The sequence below is a fragment of the Saccoglossus kowalevskii genome, chromosome 13 (assembly GCF_978046115.1).
Source record: "Saccoglossus kowalevskii chromosome 13, keSacKowa6.1, whole genome shotgun sequence".
NCBI classification, from domain to species: domain Eukaryota; kingdom Metazoa; phylum Hemichordata; class Enteropneusta; family Harrimaniidae; genus Saccoglossus; species Saccoglossus kowalevskii.
Genome location: NC_140653.1, coordinates 18,642,190 through 18,657,248, shown reverse-complemented (window position 1 = coordinate 18,657,248; position 15,059 = coordinate 18,642,190). Strand labels below are relative to the sequence as shown.

Genomic DNA, 15,059 nt, shown 5'->3' with positions numbered 1-15,059 from the left:
TAATCTGCAACCGGATATCTGATTATCTGCCTGCATTCTCGGTGAGAAAAAGTCATAAAGGATGCTATAAATTTACATTGAAATTTGGGAAATTATTATAATCTGTACGTTATATGACAATTTTCAAGGTCTTGATTTGTCTGGGAACAATATTCCACAGCATGTGATAAATATCTGGTAACACACCGCGTGAATCATCTGCAAACAGGTTGTTCGTGTTACCATGGCTACTTGTTCACAACTATGTTTTCAGTGCCGCGTTATTATACATCGTGTCATGTGTATACTGGAATATTGCATCGTATATTATAAAGCCATTTATTTTCACTAGAATTTAATTCACTATTTTGAGTATATTCACTGGGTTTTGCGTTTGCGAATTCAAGTTTGGCAGTGAAGCAATGCGTTGTATTGTAGTTTTACATATTCATGTGGATTAAATTTAACAGATTTTACTAATCAGAGACAAACAACAGGCGATCAGTTGTGAATAATTATCAAAAACCTACACCATGGACGTGAAGGCCCTGTAAAAAAGACGGTAAGGTCTGAGTCCCACACTTAACACAATGGGTCACGTGTCAGTTCTACTCGGTCATTGTTTAAATTGTGCAAATACCAGTACTTATTGGTATATTGTTTGCTATTGCTCGTGTGCATATTACACCTTCACATTCATATATATTTGAACAGAAACAAAAGCCAACTTAAGAAGGTAAATAACATACACAATAGTATCCCACAATTCAATGCGCTTTCAAGGGTCAACTTCTTCACAGAGACATGTATAAACAATAAAACATTTAGCCTAATCTCACGAAAAATTTACTTAGGGTTGACCATTAGAATCTCGGGGTGGGGTGTCAGAATTGGGGAAAACTTAAAATACTAACAGCAATTAGCACAAAACTAAATGAAAAAAAAATATTTCGCACAATTTGTCCAAGATTAAATCACAATAGATTTATATAGATAGAAATAAAGATACAATAGGATGCAATCCCTGGCTTTAAAAGAAGAACTATCTTGGCATGCAGCTAATCTCACCATAAAGATTAATAATTCTAACATAAGTAGAGTTCCAGTTATTAATCAGCACTGTCCCAGGGATTTACAGTTACCCCTTTAAATAATACCAACAATAACACCCAATATAAGCAGGTAGGGTTCAAGTAATTAATCAGCACAGTCCCAGGAATTTACAGTTACCCCTTTAAATAATACCAACAATAACACCCAATATAAACAGGTAGGGTTCAAGTAATTAATCAGCACAGTCCCAGGGATTTACAGTTACCCCTTTAATTGTTTTCATACATGCTGTTGGTTTCACTATTTCACACAAGTCATTGAATCTAGGATATGACCTTGACCATGTGAGAGTCGGTCACTGACCTATTGTCATTACCATATATGGTATTTTTAGTTCATTGTTTACATGGCTTTAAACGTCATCCCATGTTTATCATGTGACTCAAACAAACGTGGACATTTATCAGCAGAAGGATTTTTGAGCCGAAATATCACCTGTTTATTTTTTTTATTACTATTGCAGTATTATTAGGAGACCATATTTCTTGATTTGGATGATAAAACCAATAACATTGGACTTAAACAAATCATGATACACACTATCCATGATCGTTTAGACACTTTAAACTACAGTTACCCAATTTAATGGGGTGAACACACTCTCATTAAGCTTAGCCAAACTACTGTTGGTCATCTTTTTTATTTTTCTTCAAATCAATGCAAGTTGGCCATTAGAAAAAAAACAAAATATTTGGTTTTTGAGAATGTTGTTGTAGTCAATATTTTTTTTGCTTCCTCTAGTGTTTTTATGTTTATAGCGTTTGCTTTCTATACATCATGTAGTATTTTATTTTTACAGTTCCTTTCTATAATTTATTTCTTTTACCAATTTCTAAATCATAAGATATGTAATTCCTAACACCCCTATTGAAAGAGTAGGCACTGCCTACATTCTTCTGTAATTGAAATCACCTGCGTAGGCTATGTTTGGGTTGATTTGCATGGATGATTGAGGTACAAACAAAAATTCCATTATGTGACTACCTTTTTCATTGCGACTTTCAGTTCCACCTGCATTTTGTCTTGAATGGAAATTCAGTCAATCAGTAATATTTTTTTTCAATAATGTACTTTCCATAACAACCTACATCTGGACCAGTGCCAACAAATTACTGGCAAACAAATAGATTATAATTTTTAATTGAAAGCATGGCAGCAATTCCACAGAACTTATTTAGTTCCTTGTATTTTAATTCATTAATAACGAAAAGCACAATTGTATTCAATTAACCCTCCCCCACCAAAAAAAAACAATCCACAATGCTGTACCTACACTGATATTTATGCCACATTACGTCATAATTTTAAATAAACTCATGTTGGTTTCATTCTTTCAAACAATGAGCACACACTCACCATTTTTTTGTTGTTGATCATTTTACATTTCACAATGCCCTGGTATTGATCATTATGTTTTATATCTTTAGAACCTGTGCCAAGTATTGGTCAGGTTCCCATGGGGTAAATACCAATCACAATCCAGCCTAGGTTAACATAGTTGGACAGCAGCCAAACGCAAGTTGACATGGTCTTTGGGTATAATACAGAATAACATTTCTTGCAATGTCAAGGCACATTACACAATTTTTTGAAATTTATATTAGTTTTGAAAATGCTTTGAGCTTGAAATGTACACTCTAACCAGCTATGAATTGGGTCGTTGTCCAGTACAGAATGTTGCCAAACTACCAATAAATGCACTCCGGCTACACCATACGGGCTGAGTCATCAGTTGCTATGAAAACATTCCTGCAATGTAATACTGCATGAAATTGTGAAAGAAACAAATAACGCTATGAATGTGAAACCTTTTTTTTTATTTATAAGAGCTAGAGCAGTCCGGGTTTATATGCTGTTATGACCAGACTCACATGCACAAAGGGTTACAATTAAAGAAAATTTTATATAAAAAATACTCTGAAAACAATACAATTCAAACTGCAGAAACAGTACAAAGGAACAAACAAATCAGTTGTCAACCAAATCCTAAATATTCTACACTCCCAATTTCAGTCTCCCTGAATGACATAGGTATGTAAATGGAATAATTCTCAATTATCGAGAAATTTAAACTAATAATAAAGTAAATGCAAAGTTAACTTTGTACATTAAATGTAGCTGGTCACAAGATTTTGTTTAAAAAAAATCCAATCAATTTTGCCTGCCTATTTTTCATAAAATGTTGCCGAGGCTTCAGAAGCCTGAATATTGATAGGCAGTTGTTTTATTTCAGTTACTGCATTGCTTATTATTAAGCCACTATCCTACTAGTGAACAATGATGCGACTCAAAAGCAGATTGTCATTTGCATTTCATATCAGATGAAAAAAAATAGAAGTTAAACTAATGTGTGTTAAATTTGGCAACAGCTATGTTACAATAAGAGGACAGCATGACATAAATGTATGACAATGATGATGTTTTGGACATATTTCCGACTACAAAAATAACATAATGCTGAATAAATAACCTGACAAAAAATGTGCCAGTCACATAAAAAATACAGGTGGGTCAGATCATGAGAGCTAGAAGATGTCTATCGCGACACAAATCTATTCTGCTAAGAGCTTGAACGACCTTTGTGTCTGGAATACTGAAGTTCAAGCTCTGTAGAATAATCAAAAAAGTTTCTGAACTTACAACTGAACAAAATCATCATCAAGCAGTTGAGGATTAAAAAAACACCTGGGACAGTCCATTTTCTGTCAGGGGAGGCAGTCTGATCCAACTACTAGTATGTAAACATAAACTTGTGACAATTTTGAGAATTTAACATTTTCAACTTTCTCAGAAATATCAGCCCCACAAACATATTGCACATATTAGAGAAGACGTTGGTTCCAACTATTTCACCCATATGAAAATGGTCTGTCCTACCATTGCTACCTTTTGCACTGGTTTGTGTCTATGTATAGTTTAAATGTTACTGGAACACAACCAGTTAGAGCAGCCTCAGAAGGATACTGTTGGGCCCCGATTTTTCTTTTACAATATACAGTTCTGGTAATTTCCAGTATTCATTTCCCCAACACAAGTCTGAGTGCTGCTAATCCACCAAGCACTGCACCTGTCATCACAAGACCATTGAATGCAATTTTTTCTGTCCAGTCTTTCGCTTTGAATGCTTCATTCATAGCGTCCTATTAAATACAAAAAAAATATGTCGTGAAAAATATGTGATGTAGTATTTTAAAGGTAATACATACAAAAAAGGACATTACTTGAAAATCTATTAATATTCATAATCCTCGATATATACTATTTTTAAATGACGCAAGGAAAAAACTATAAATCATGTTTCCTTCATTTGTAGTCGCTATGGAAACAACTGCCCACTTTTTAAAACTGCGCCCATATTGTTCAACAGTAAGTCACGATTCTCAGAATTATAAACAGAACGGATGCCTGTTCTAGTTGCATGATCAAACATGGACGTACAAAGAGAACCAAGCATCCATATTTAGATTTATCCATATTTGGAATAAATTAAAATGTTCAGCACCATAGCCGTATGGCGTCCGTAGAGCATGGGTAAAATGGGTAAAATGTGCACACACATTTCCAAACCCTAATTCGATTGAGCTAAACATTAACTGGCAACTCCTTTTCTTCGTGGAGGTAAAAACAGTTTTTTTATGACAAAGATAGAAACGAGACTGTTCAAAATGCAGAACAAAAAAAAAAGTATATTGAGGAAGTGTACCTACCCATCCGCCTTGTTTTTTTATCCAGTTTGACAATTTGGAACTGATGTATTTGGTGGTGTATTCTTTGATAGAATCCACGTATTCTATAGTGTCTTGTTCTTGGCAATGTTTGGCTAATCTCCCACTAAACACGTATACTGTGGCAATTCTGCCCCAGTTTATTTGTCCTTCGTCAAACATACTATCTAGGCAAGCCCTGTAAGCAGAATATCCATCGTTTTCCGGTGAAAATTCTAACCTTTTTATCACACCATTCAGAGAGATGTTGTATTTGTCGTCGATCTCGTCGCCAACCCTTCTCAGGGTCTCTGCATGTGTACACGATGGCTTCTTGGCGCATTTACTTGTCTTGTAGTCGATGTAGTCCTCTGCTAGTTGTTTGGCGGTATTGGTGATCGCCTGGTCCTCTAAATTTATAGTTCTGTCCGTGTCTGGTGAAGGTATTTCAGTTTCTTCGCCCGCCTCGTCATTGGGCGGTGAATGCGGGAGACTTTTTTCAAACGAACTATTGAAAATCTGCAATATTCCCTTCTGTGCTGAACTCCTAAACTGCGTTGAATTTGGGAAAGCTGTAGCCATGTTGGTCGTGATCACGGGTCGGTCGACGTTCAATTGATACGACAAATGTAGGCACAACTCAGCAAAATTCGTAAATGACTAGTAAACTCGCACACAGAACAAACGTACGGAAGAACTGTGACGTAAATAACGAAGGTGTAATGGTTCGGGAACATTCGTGACCAGTCGGCTTTGGACGCGTGTGTATATCCGAATTTGATTGGCCAGAAAGAGATTTTAACAAATGACGTCATTATACTAAATTTAGAAAGATGTCTTGAAATCCTATGACGTCGCATTGAACACGCTCGCTCATTGGGTAAAATATACACCGGTTTTACAAGAGCCGCGCCGAAACGAAAATGATTTCTACGAACTAACAGGAAACTGGAAGCTTTTATGTTAACAAAATTCCCAATAGTCGAAAGTCAAACGCTGTTGTAGAACGTCAGAAAAGCACAGACTTTCAGAGAGGAACAAGGAAGAGATTCGCAGGAAAGCCCGAAAGCGCCAGGGGAAAACGTAAGGGGACTGTTCGACAGGTTCTTGTCAAATTTCCCGCAAGGTGAGTGCGAGTAAAAATACACTGATAATTCTGTCTGTTACCAGGTACAGAAGTTCAACAAAACATGTTTTAGTCTGGGAATGTGAATATATTTCTCTAATCAAACGTATTTGTCGAACAGTGGGACACGTATGCTGTGTCAACGACAAAATAAATGTTACAAAATACACACCGTCGTTTTAATGTTGTCACATCTACTGTAGACAATTTGGGTATAACTCTACGACATAAACAAATCGAATCAGTATACTAGTAATTACTTATGTCTGGGGATGAGAGATATCCTAATCATGCCATATATGAAAACACGATGAATCCTGTCATATGCGGTAAAAAAATGTTTGAAAGGTGGTATAATCGTGACCCTGTTAACATGTTGGAGCACAGTCTCTCAACTGTGGTTGGAGTAATTGCATATTTTGTAAATTAAATCTGGCCACAGTTCCTCTATGACTGCGACCTGGCTAATCTGTCTGTACTGGACCAGTTTCCATGGTAACACTATCACATCTTGTGTTTGGCATTAATGTAGAACAATGGTTTGTAAGTCTCGCCACAAGAACCTTGTCTACATTACAGCATTTTATCGCAGCTCAAAAATCGATGTGTAAATGTGTCCTGATGTAAACCTAGCAAGAATCTGGTTTTATTTAGTGCAATATTTTATGATCCTCAATGTTTCTCCAATATACTTGATGACTGTGCCAGGATTTTTTTTGTGTTTTATTAATGTTTCTCTCTCTTGTCTTGTTCTTATTTCTTGTTTGCAGATTCAATGATCCTTCTGTTACCATTGTTGATTTGATGAAATACAGCTTTGAGAGGATGATGACAAAAGTGAACAATATCGGCGTCAACTTGCGTGCTGGGGAACCAGCTCCTGGTACAATGACGCATATGCCAACCATAGACATTTCACATAGACACCTTTCACATCACTCAGGTCACAGTATAAACAGCCAAGCCATGGAACGAGCACGAAGAGCCGGACTAGAACTACGCGTAATAGGTGACGAAGTCAATATGAGTATTTTTACATTGTGTGTGCGTGCTCCAGCTGTTGTGGATTCACCACGAAAACATCCAGAGAGATAGCCAAAAAGAAATGGTGCTCTGTGATTGTGTACGTATAAAAAAAACTGCACATGTCAATTTCTTCAAAAGTTGGCATTGAAACTTAAACAAACAACTTAACAAGCAATGGTACAAACACTCCTGTGTTGGTATGAGCTGTAACAGAAAATGTGTCATTTCGGTTCAGTGTTGCTGCTTGCTCAAACACCTGCAAAATGAACTATCCACGCAGCTCATTCAAGAGAATTAATTATGTACATAACCATATCAAACTTTGATATATCTGAGGGGTGAAAAAACTATGGTATTATGTAAATAAGTTTTAAAAATGACCATTGATATACCAAGTGCATCAGAGTTCAGGGATACTGACTTTGAAAAAAACCCAAATCATATCATTTTCTATTTTCTTTGGGCTAATTTAGTTTTTCAAAGGTTATTTTTATCTGCACTTGTCAAATAAAGGGACTCTAATGTCAGAAATGTATGTGTTCATGGTTCTACCATTGTATTATTTTTTTCTACCCGGTATTTTTACCTGTATACACAAGTACAGCATATGCTCTTTGCAATACCTCCAATCATCATACTGTAAAGGGGGTAATTATTCACTGGGTTTTAATTTTGCTTATTTCGCTGACTGGAAAATGCGCTAAATTAAAACCCAGTGAATATGTAAAATTTAGCATAGAACACATTATCTAAATGACGAAACCGTGAATTTAAAACCCACTGAATATGCCTGAAATGGTAAATCAGTGAAATTTAAACCCAGTGAAAATTAGTCATTTTACAGTACCACATATGGTTGTAACTAGTACATTATCATTATAACTAGCCTTGAACGTTTCCAACAAATTTTTATGCAATTTAAAATGTGCACCAGGCTTTTTCAGCAGGTCTTCAAAAACACTTATGTAAACATTAATATTTGGTTGAGCTACACCATATAGTATTTATAAATAATATATAATAGTGTCAATAGGCAATTTGTTACTATGCAATTTTATGCAAACAAGTTATCAGTTTTTTACATTATCAAACATGGTTGAATTGACCATAATCATGAACATTTTGTAATCTTTCAAAGGCTAATTGGATGCTTGCAATAAAAAAAAAATTGTCATGTTTGGTACTCAACTGAAATTCCTTCATCCCTCCCTTAATTGCAATATCAAGACTGATTTTTGCGTGATAATCTAGCAACGAGAAAGCCTGAAACTAGTGGCAAATTAAAAGGGTATGTTTGACTAAAATAAAGGAATTGTATTTGCTCAAATAGTGCACTAACAAACATTACTGATATTCTATGAGCAAAATTAGGCATATTTATAACGTGTGTAAATTCTTGGTGTTTATATGTGCTTCAGTTCGAGATGAGCTTAAAGGGAAAGTGACGGCTATCAACATAATACTCCCAGACAAAAAAACTTGGCAAATGTAAGATGAGAGTGATTTTCTTTCTGTTGACTAAAGATCTGATATACACAAAAATGTGTTTTTTAATATAATATTACTGTGTGTTGATGGAGAAATTTGATTATGATTTTATTGTAAACTAAACTTTTGCAGTACACTCAACATTCATATTTGCATAGATTATTGTGAATACTAAAACAATCAGTGCATGTGTATTGGCTTGTCATTTCTACAAAAGAATAGTAAGTTGGGTGCTGCAAGAAAAATCTTTTATTTCCTGATTAACATACAGTATCAAATATTTTTTTTTTTCACGGTTATTTCTGATCATGTCAATAAAACTCGAAATGTTCATTCTAACTTATTGTGTAAATTATTAAAGATCAAATTTTTCAATATTTTGTTGCTGTTTTGTTGTAACTAAAAAAACATCAGGGATATTGAAGGTTGGCGTAGAGGGTGCTATTTATATTTTCATAAAAAAAAAACTCCAGGTATGCTGGATTTGACATAGAGGGCGCTGTTTAGTTTAGCTTTACTGTAGAAATAACATCTGGCAGTCAAAAGCATTGTTCAGTTGCCAGGTTTTGCAACCCGTTCATCCCTGGAAGTTGTAGAGAGGGTAAGGTGGTACATGTACATTATACCTGGAAAGTTCAAGATGGACAACAGTCAAAAATCCTAATTTGGCTTTGAGTGATTTTTAAGTGGTCTAACTTAATGTTTCAAAAATTTGGGAAAAAAACATCTATCAGTCTTAAAATCAAATACAGAGCTTGTGGGTCAATCCGAGAATGCTTCATTTCTGGTCTTTATTATATTCTAGTACACTAAATGCCTAGTTCTGTCTTCTGTTTGATCTGGACTCCGGCAGTTTGGACATTGAGGAAGAACTCTAACTCTGTGTACTGCATTCACTGGAGGAATAATAAAGGGTCTAGGACTCTTATAGCATATTCCTTCAGAAAGAAAGGGTATGGTGCATTTTATCTGGAATCATATTTGTACATAGTGACTGACAAGATGCACTGGTGCGTGTCAATTGAACGTAGCGCGAGTGTTTGGAAATGTTCAGGGAAACAGTAATGAGCAAGGTTTTTTGCTGCAACCAAAAAACGTGTACACCTATCCGAAAACGCTTCATGAATGAGCAAGGACACTACTAAAAACAGTCAAAGATGAGCAAGAACCAGTTTCTTTCACGGACTCAATAACTTGCATTATAGTCATCGCCATATTCTTTTGAACACCAAAACAGTGACATTGCCAGCTAAGTTGCTGACTGGATTGTTATTAATGTCTCAAGATAGTTAATGATTAGAACTGGTTAGTTAAAACCACTTTCAAGAGAGTGCACGTTCCGCTTGAATGACACGCACCAGATACACCATCGCCTGTGTCCAGGCATTTCATACTGTGCAAATACATAAATTTGACATTTACCATATTGAAATGTATAAGATTGAATAAAATATATTGAAAACTAATCGCATTGTGATCTTCTATTTATATTCTGATGTGTCTGAGTCACCCATTATTAGTTTGTCGTCTTCTGTAGAGGAGGATTGACTCAACTTGTTCTAATCGTGTAATGATCGCCAAGCCTGCTTAGCAAACCAGTAAGCAACTTAGCTGGCAATGTTGCTGTTTTGGTGTTTGAAACAATGTGGCGATGACAGAAAAATTTCTCAAAATGCAAGTTTCTCTTGCGATTTTATGACTATCAGTTTCTGCAGAGAAATAACCACAGAACAAACAAACATCTACAGTTCACACGAGATCTTCATTGCACATCACACCATGCCTACCCTTACCTTATAAATCCTCGATATAATTAATAACTAATCTTGTGAGTAAAACATCCCCATACATATAAATGACCAAACAAAATGCATTTTCACTGTGCAGAGATATTTATTTGTCAATAATTTTACAGAGTTAAACTCAAGAAATTATCCTAACATCTTAATAATTTCCATCGAGTCCCAACAATTTAAAAGTTTTCGGAATCGATGACCTCTGACCTAATAATCCACGACTAAGGATTATTCCTTTTAAAGTATTAGAAAGTATTGCACTATCAAGAAAAAATTTATATAAGCTGCTCACCCCTCCCAAATAATGCTACAGCTTCATAAAGAAAATAATACATGTTTAAAAGAGTTCCTATATGAAAATGAACATCCACAATGAATTGGTTAGAACCCCCCCCCCTCCCCCATCCCAATCTTCCCCCCAAAAAACGGCAATTATTTTTGTATTAAGACTCTGAAAATGTTTGTACTTTCCCCTAATTGAAAACCAGATGATTGGATAGCTACGATGAGAAATATCTACAAAACAAAATTGAGTTGGATTTTATTTACATAGTTTAAACATTGTAATTTAAGTACTGTAGAATACTTTATTTTCGCTTGGAATTTATTTTCGCTATTTTCGCTGAAGGGATGATTCCGTGAAAATAAAATCCGGTGAATATACATTTTTTCCTATATTTTACATAATAATCTCATCAAAAATCGGTGAAAATAAATTCCAAGCAAAACGCCCAAAAAGCCTTTTCAGCAAAAATAAATTCCAGCGAAAATAAAGTATTCCACAGTATTTTTTATTTATTTTTGACAAAGAATGTTAAACAGCTATATACTACACATACTACATTATTGTCTAAATAAACAATGTGTTGTTCTGCCAACATACAAGCACTCCACAAAAACAATGAGTAGGTAAGACACCATGTTACACATTTAACCGGGGACGGATATTCTGATATAAAAAGAGATATGATGAGAAAATGGTATGTGTTGTTTGTAGTTAGTAAATGTTAATACATAATAAAAATTCGAATTCTATTGTGTTTTTTTAAATATTAACAATCTAAATAAATATCTAAGTCTTTTATTTCATATGCAATTATAACAACAGACAATAATTTACATAAATGTTTTGTTATGTAAATTAGTGACCATTATATGGGGTTGAGATCAACATGCAGAAATCACAATAGGCTTTTTGACAAGAGTAGTCATTCTGGAAATCAATATATTTTGGCTTTTCAGTGAAAGACATAATATTGGTACAATTAAACCATTGTTTTTCATTTGCAACTTAAAAAGATACCTCTTATTTCTACTACTAGGTTATAATTGGTATAGTTGGCTTTGGCAAAATTCTGTAAACTGGTTTGATTTCGCACAAGACAATTTTTGATGATGAAAATCACAAAATTGAAATTGTAAAAGTGAAAATAAAAAATGTAATTTATCCAAATCATAACAATTCCTAGTACTGAAAATTAATTAGTTTACACCACCGACCGAAAGCTGTCATTGATAGTAAGTGATGTATTAATGCTTTCTGACAATTAGTGAAAGTGCATTTAACATGCTGTACACAATAGTAAGCATTAATGTCATATCATCAATGGAAATATACATATGTATATCATTAAAAAAGGATGTCATGTCTATTGTGATTATCAGCACCATCAAATCAAAATTGCAGATTAACACAGATTATTTTTTTTAGTATTGTTTCTTCTCAAGATGGTCAGAATTTGTTCCTTGTTACAATTTTTATATGAATTTTTCTATCTTGGATATATTTGTTTGCATATTTAGTATTGAATTCGGTAAAATAACGGTTGAATAGATACGTCAAGTGGACAAAATTAAAACTATGGTGTGAATCGAAGATTCCACGATTAATTAGTGTACAGAGAAAAAAAAAAAAGTTGTATCATATGAGGATGATAGATAAAGGCGAACCACACATGTCAGGTTGAAAAATGATGTAAATTAAGTATTTTGTGCATACGGCAAAATAATTCATTGGCAAAACAAATCAAAATTTGTGTTTTACATGTACATGTAGTTTCATTAATCAGATCCAGTACTACACAGAGATGTACATAAGCATAGACAATGTCATTCAGTTTAGAGAATCGTAAAATAAATTTCAGATAACGACCCAACTTTATAGGTCAGAATTTCAGAAAACATGTACACATGGGTTTGTGCATCAACGTCTCCCACACTGTAATTATCAGAACCCAGAATTAGAATTTATTCAATTATGCATGCTGTATACAATTACTACTCAGTATTTTAATAGTATACTCAAAGCACACATCAATTATATATTTATAACAATACTTTTAATATACTTTAAAAGCATTTTATAGTATAGTTTCTAATCACTTACAGTCAAAATATATAATTCTATGATCCTGTCACCAAGGTTACTCATCCAACATTATTATACAGCAATACATGTAGTCTTACAAGTCCTTGTTGTGAGGTTATATTACAGAGTCTGTAGAAATGTAAATATAGATAAAAAGCATCTTTTCACGGCTGTAACTTTCCTAAGCCTTATATTTACTGATGCCCTATAAGTCACTATCGATGTACATTAAAAAGATGCTCAATATTTTAAAAAGCTTTTGAACCCATGAAAAAAATATTGTTCAATATGTACATTATGTTTTTACAATAAAGTTTTTTCGGAAAATACTTAAATCAACAAAAATGTAAGACGTACAGCAAAACCAGGAAATGATATACCGGTATCATCACCACAAAAACAAAAAAAATTATGTACATAATTGATAAATTAATTTAAAGAGATAGAATAGCAGTGACTATCTAAATTAATTAATAACAGTTTTAACGTGTTTTTTTTTGTAGAATTAATTTCCTCATAAATCATATTGTATTCTCAAACGACTGAAAATAGTAAAACAAACAAGTTTTGTCTATTTAAAGGCTTTAAAGGGGAAAAATATAGGTAAGATATCACAAATGACGTACTACAGTGGGTGCAAACAAGATTCTTACGGGTAACTTGCAACATCCCTGAACCCTATCAATGTTTCAATAATCCCATCCACTTCTCCCAGACGGATGAAGTGATCGCAAATAAGTACAGATAATTTACAACTTCCATGACTTTATAGTCATAGTACGTACCTGGACAAATTAGTCTAAAATCAGGTGGCCGCAGGGAAAGTGAGATTGCCACAAAATGTAGCAAATCGTTTTCATAACATATAGGTATTTTGATATCGCCAAAAAGAGTCCCCCACTATATTGCAATGTTCGTAGGGAGTTTGCTAACTCCCCATACAAAGTCTTTTTTGTGCCCACTGTAACAAACTTTGCATCAATTTATCCCCAATGATACTTTTGATATTTTTGACATTCGCACTTACCAAAAACTCAGTGACAGTACATATGAAATTAGTCAAAACAGTGATTTTTATCATCTTCCTGAAATTGAAATTTATAAACAAATTTTTTTTGTAAATTGTTTTAATAAATACATTCAGATAATTGGCTGTTACCGGTAGGTCAAAATTTGAATATGTAAATAATTTTATAGCATTTGACTGCAACGAAAAAAATTAAATTAATATTTCTTTAAAAAACCAAAACCCTGAAAATATGTACCCGGTAGTTATAAATATTTTTTTTTTTAAATGTAAAAATTTATCATATTTTGGATTGCATTTTGTGACGGCTTACTTATTGGTTGGATGGATGGAAGCAGGAGTTAAAATTAATCTAACAAAGAATGTTTGAAACAAATGGCTGCCTTTGAATTTTAAACATTTCTCAAATAGTAAATGTATTTTAAATCGAAACACTGAAAACATGATTTGACTACTATTGGAGACAATAATGTGAAGTTACATTTATGTAAACAAGTGACTTGATGGTCGAAATAGCTTCTTTGCTGTCCTACATGAACATTGTGGTAGCTAAGTCAATCTAACTTCACATCCAACTGATTGCAAATTCTCAAATAACACCTCACCCTTCCCCGAGACAAAAATTATGCACACCTCATACATCAAACACATCAGAATAGTAGATCAAAAATATCATTTTGTGCCAAAAATGACAAAAATGTTCGCTTAAAATAGAGATTTATAATCTGACAGTGGTCCATCCAAAGTAGCTACAAGTAAAGTTTCAAAGTAATCGGACTGTTAGTTTTTAAGAAGAAACCAAAAATAAAAAATGACAATAATTGCTATTGCTAAAAAATAGAAAATTAATATCATCAAAATGTCAAGTATTAAAGCAAAAATATAATTTTTTACCAAAATTAATGAAATGAACAAATCTGACAAAGTATCTAAGGTATCTATATTAAGTATCAAAGCAATTGGACTGGTAGTTTTCAAGAAGAAGTCAATTTTAGCTTTATCATCTTCAAGCTAAAATTATAACCTCCTCCATTACTTATTCAACTAAAATTGGAGAGAGCCCTCTGGTGACAGAAAGGTTGAATGTCTGACTAATTAAAACAGGAACATTACATTACTTCACAGGGTAGATAAGACCAGCTTTAGAGGGGGCATACAATTTTTTGGTATTCTAACAAGATACTGAGTGTGAGAAACACTGCATACAGTACAAACATGGTTATCCCCAGGTATTTGGTCATTTTCCATTTGTTGACCATGATGGCTGTGATCACCAAAATCAGCATTAGAAACAACAAGACAATGGAACAGTAAAGACCAGAGCTTATCACAGACACTGCTTTTCCAGCATAGATTGCACTGTACAATAACCATGGTATTGGTAATCTGCAATAAATAGACCAAAAATTTGATAATATGCAAAAATATTCAA

The 15,059-nt window shown here is 33.8% G+C and overlaps 3 protein-coding genes across 3 annotated transcripts in view; 1 reads left to right on the top strand and 2 right to left on the bottom strand.

The window, feature by feature from the left end:
* Window positions 1–3,819: 3,819 nt before the first annotated feature.
* On the bottom strand, window positions 3,820–5,503 carry LOC100377406 (bcl-2-related protein A1-like). Its single transcript, XM_002730693.4, has 2 exons — window positions 4,800–5,503; window positions 3,820–4,232 (listed from the first exon to the last, which is right to left on the bottom strand). The coding sequence occupies exons 1-2, from the start codon at window positions 5,376–5,378 to the stop codon at window positions 4,110–4,112; spliced, it is 702 nt and encodes a 233-aa protein (XP_002730739.1). The 5' UTR covers window positions 5,379–5,503; the 3' UTR covers window positions 3,820–4,109.
* Window positions 5,453–7,483, top strand: LOC102801459 (uncharacterized). Its single transcript, XM_085507341.1, has 3 exons — window positions 5,453–5,535; window positions 5,779–5,922; window positions 6,693–7,483. Exons 1-3 carry the CDS (start codon window positions 5,453–5,455, stop codon window positions 7,015–7,017), a joined length of 552 nt encoding a protein of 183 aa, XP_085363467.1. The 3' UTR covers window positions 7,018–7,483.
* A 2,826-nt stretch (window positions 7,484–10,309) lies between these two features.
* The window catches only part of LOC100378303 (sodium/potassium/calcium exchanger 2-like), a 68,987-nt gene continuing 64,237 nt past the window's right edge, over window positions 10,310–15,059 (bottom strand). The window contains exon 7 of the mRNA XM_078008298.2: window positions 10,310–15,013. Within this exon, the coding sequence (XP_077864424.1) occupies window positions 14,770–15,013 (244 nt within the window). The 3' untranslated portion in view covers window positions 10,310–14,769. The remainder of the gene's footprint in view (window positions 15,014–15,059) is intronic.

What these genes read in the sequence shown, in the direction of transcription:
- LOC100377406 (XM_002730693.4), bottom strand. Translation starts at nt 5,378, where the DNA reads ATGGCTACAGCTTTCCCAAATTCAACGCAGTTTAGGAGTTCAGCACAG. An exon ending in TAAAAAAACAAGGCGGATGG is followed by an intron (nt 4,233 to 4,799) that starts GTAGGTACACTT and finishes TGTATTTAATAG; the next exon opens with GACGCTATGAATGAAGCATT.
- LOC102801459 (XM_085507341.1), top strand. Translation starts at nt 5,453, where the DNA reads ATGACTAGTAAACTCGCACACAGAACAAACGTACGGAAGAACTGTGAC. An exon ending in GTAATGGTTCGGGAACATTC is followed by an intron (nt 5,536 to 5,778) that starts GTGACCAGTCGG and finishes AATTCCCAATAG; the next exon opens with TCGAAAGTCAAACGCTGTTG. An exon ending in CTTGTCAAATTTCCCGCAAG is followed by an intron (nt 5,923 to 6,692) that starts GTGAGTGCGAGT and finishes TCTTGTTTGCAG; the next exon opens with ATTCAATGATCCTTCTGTTA.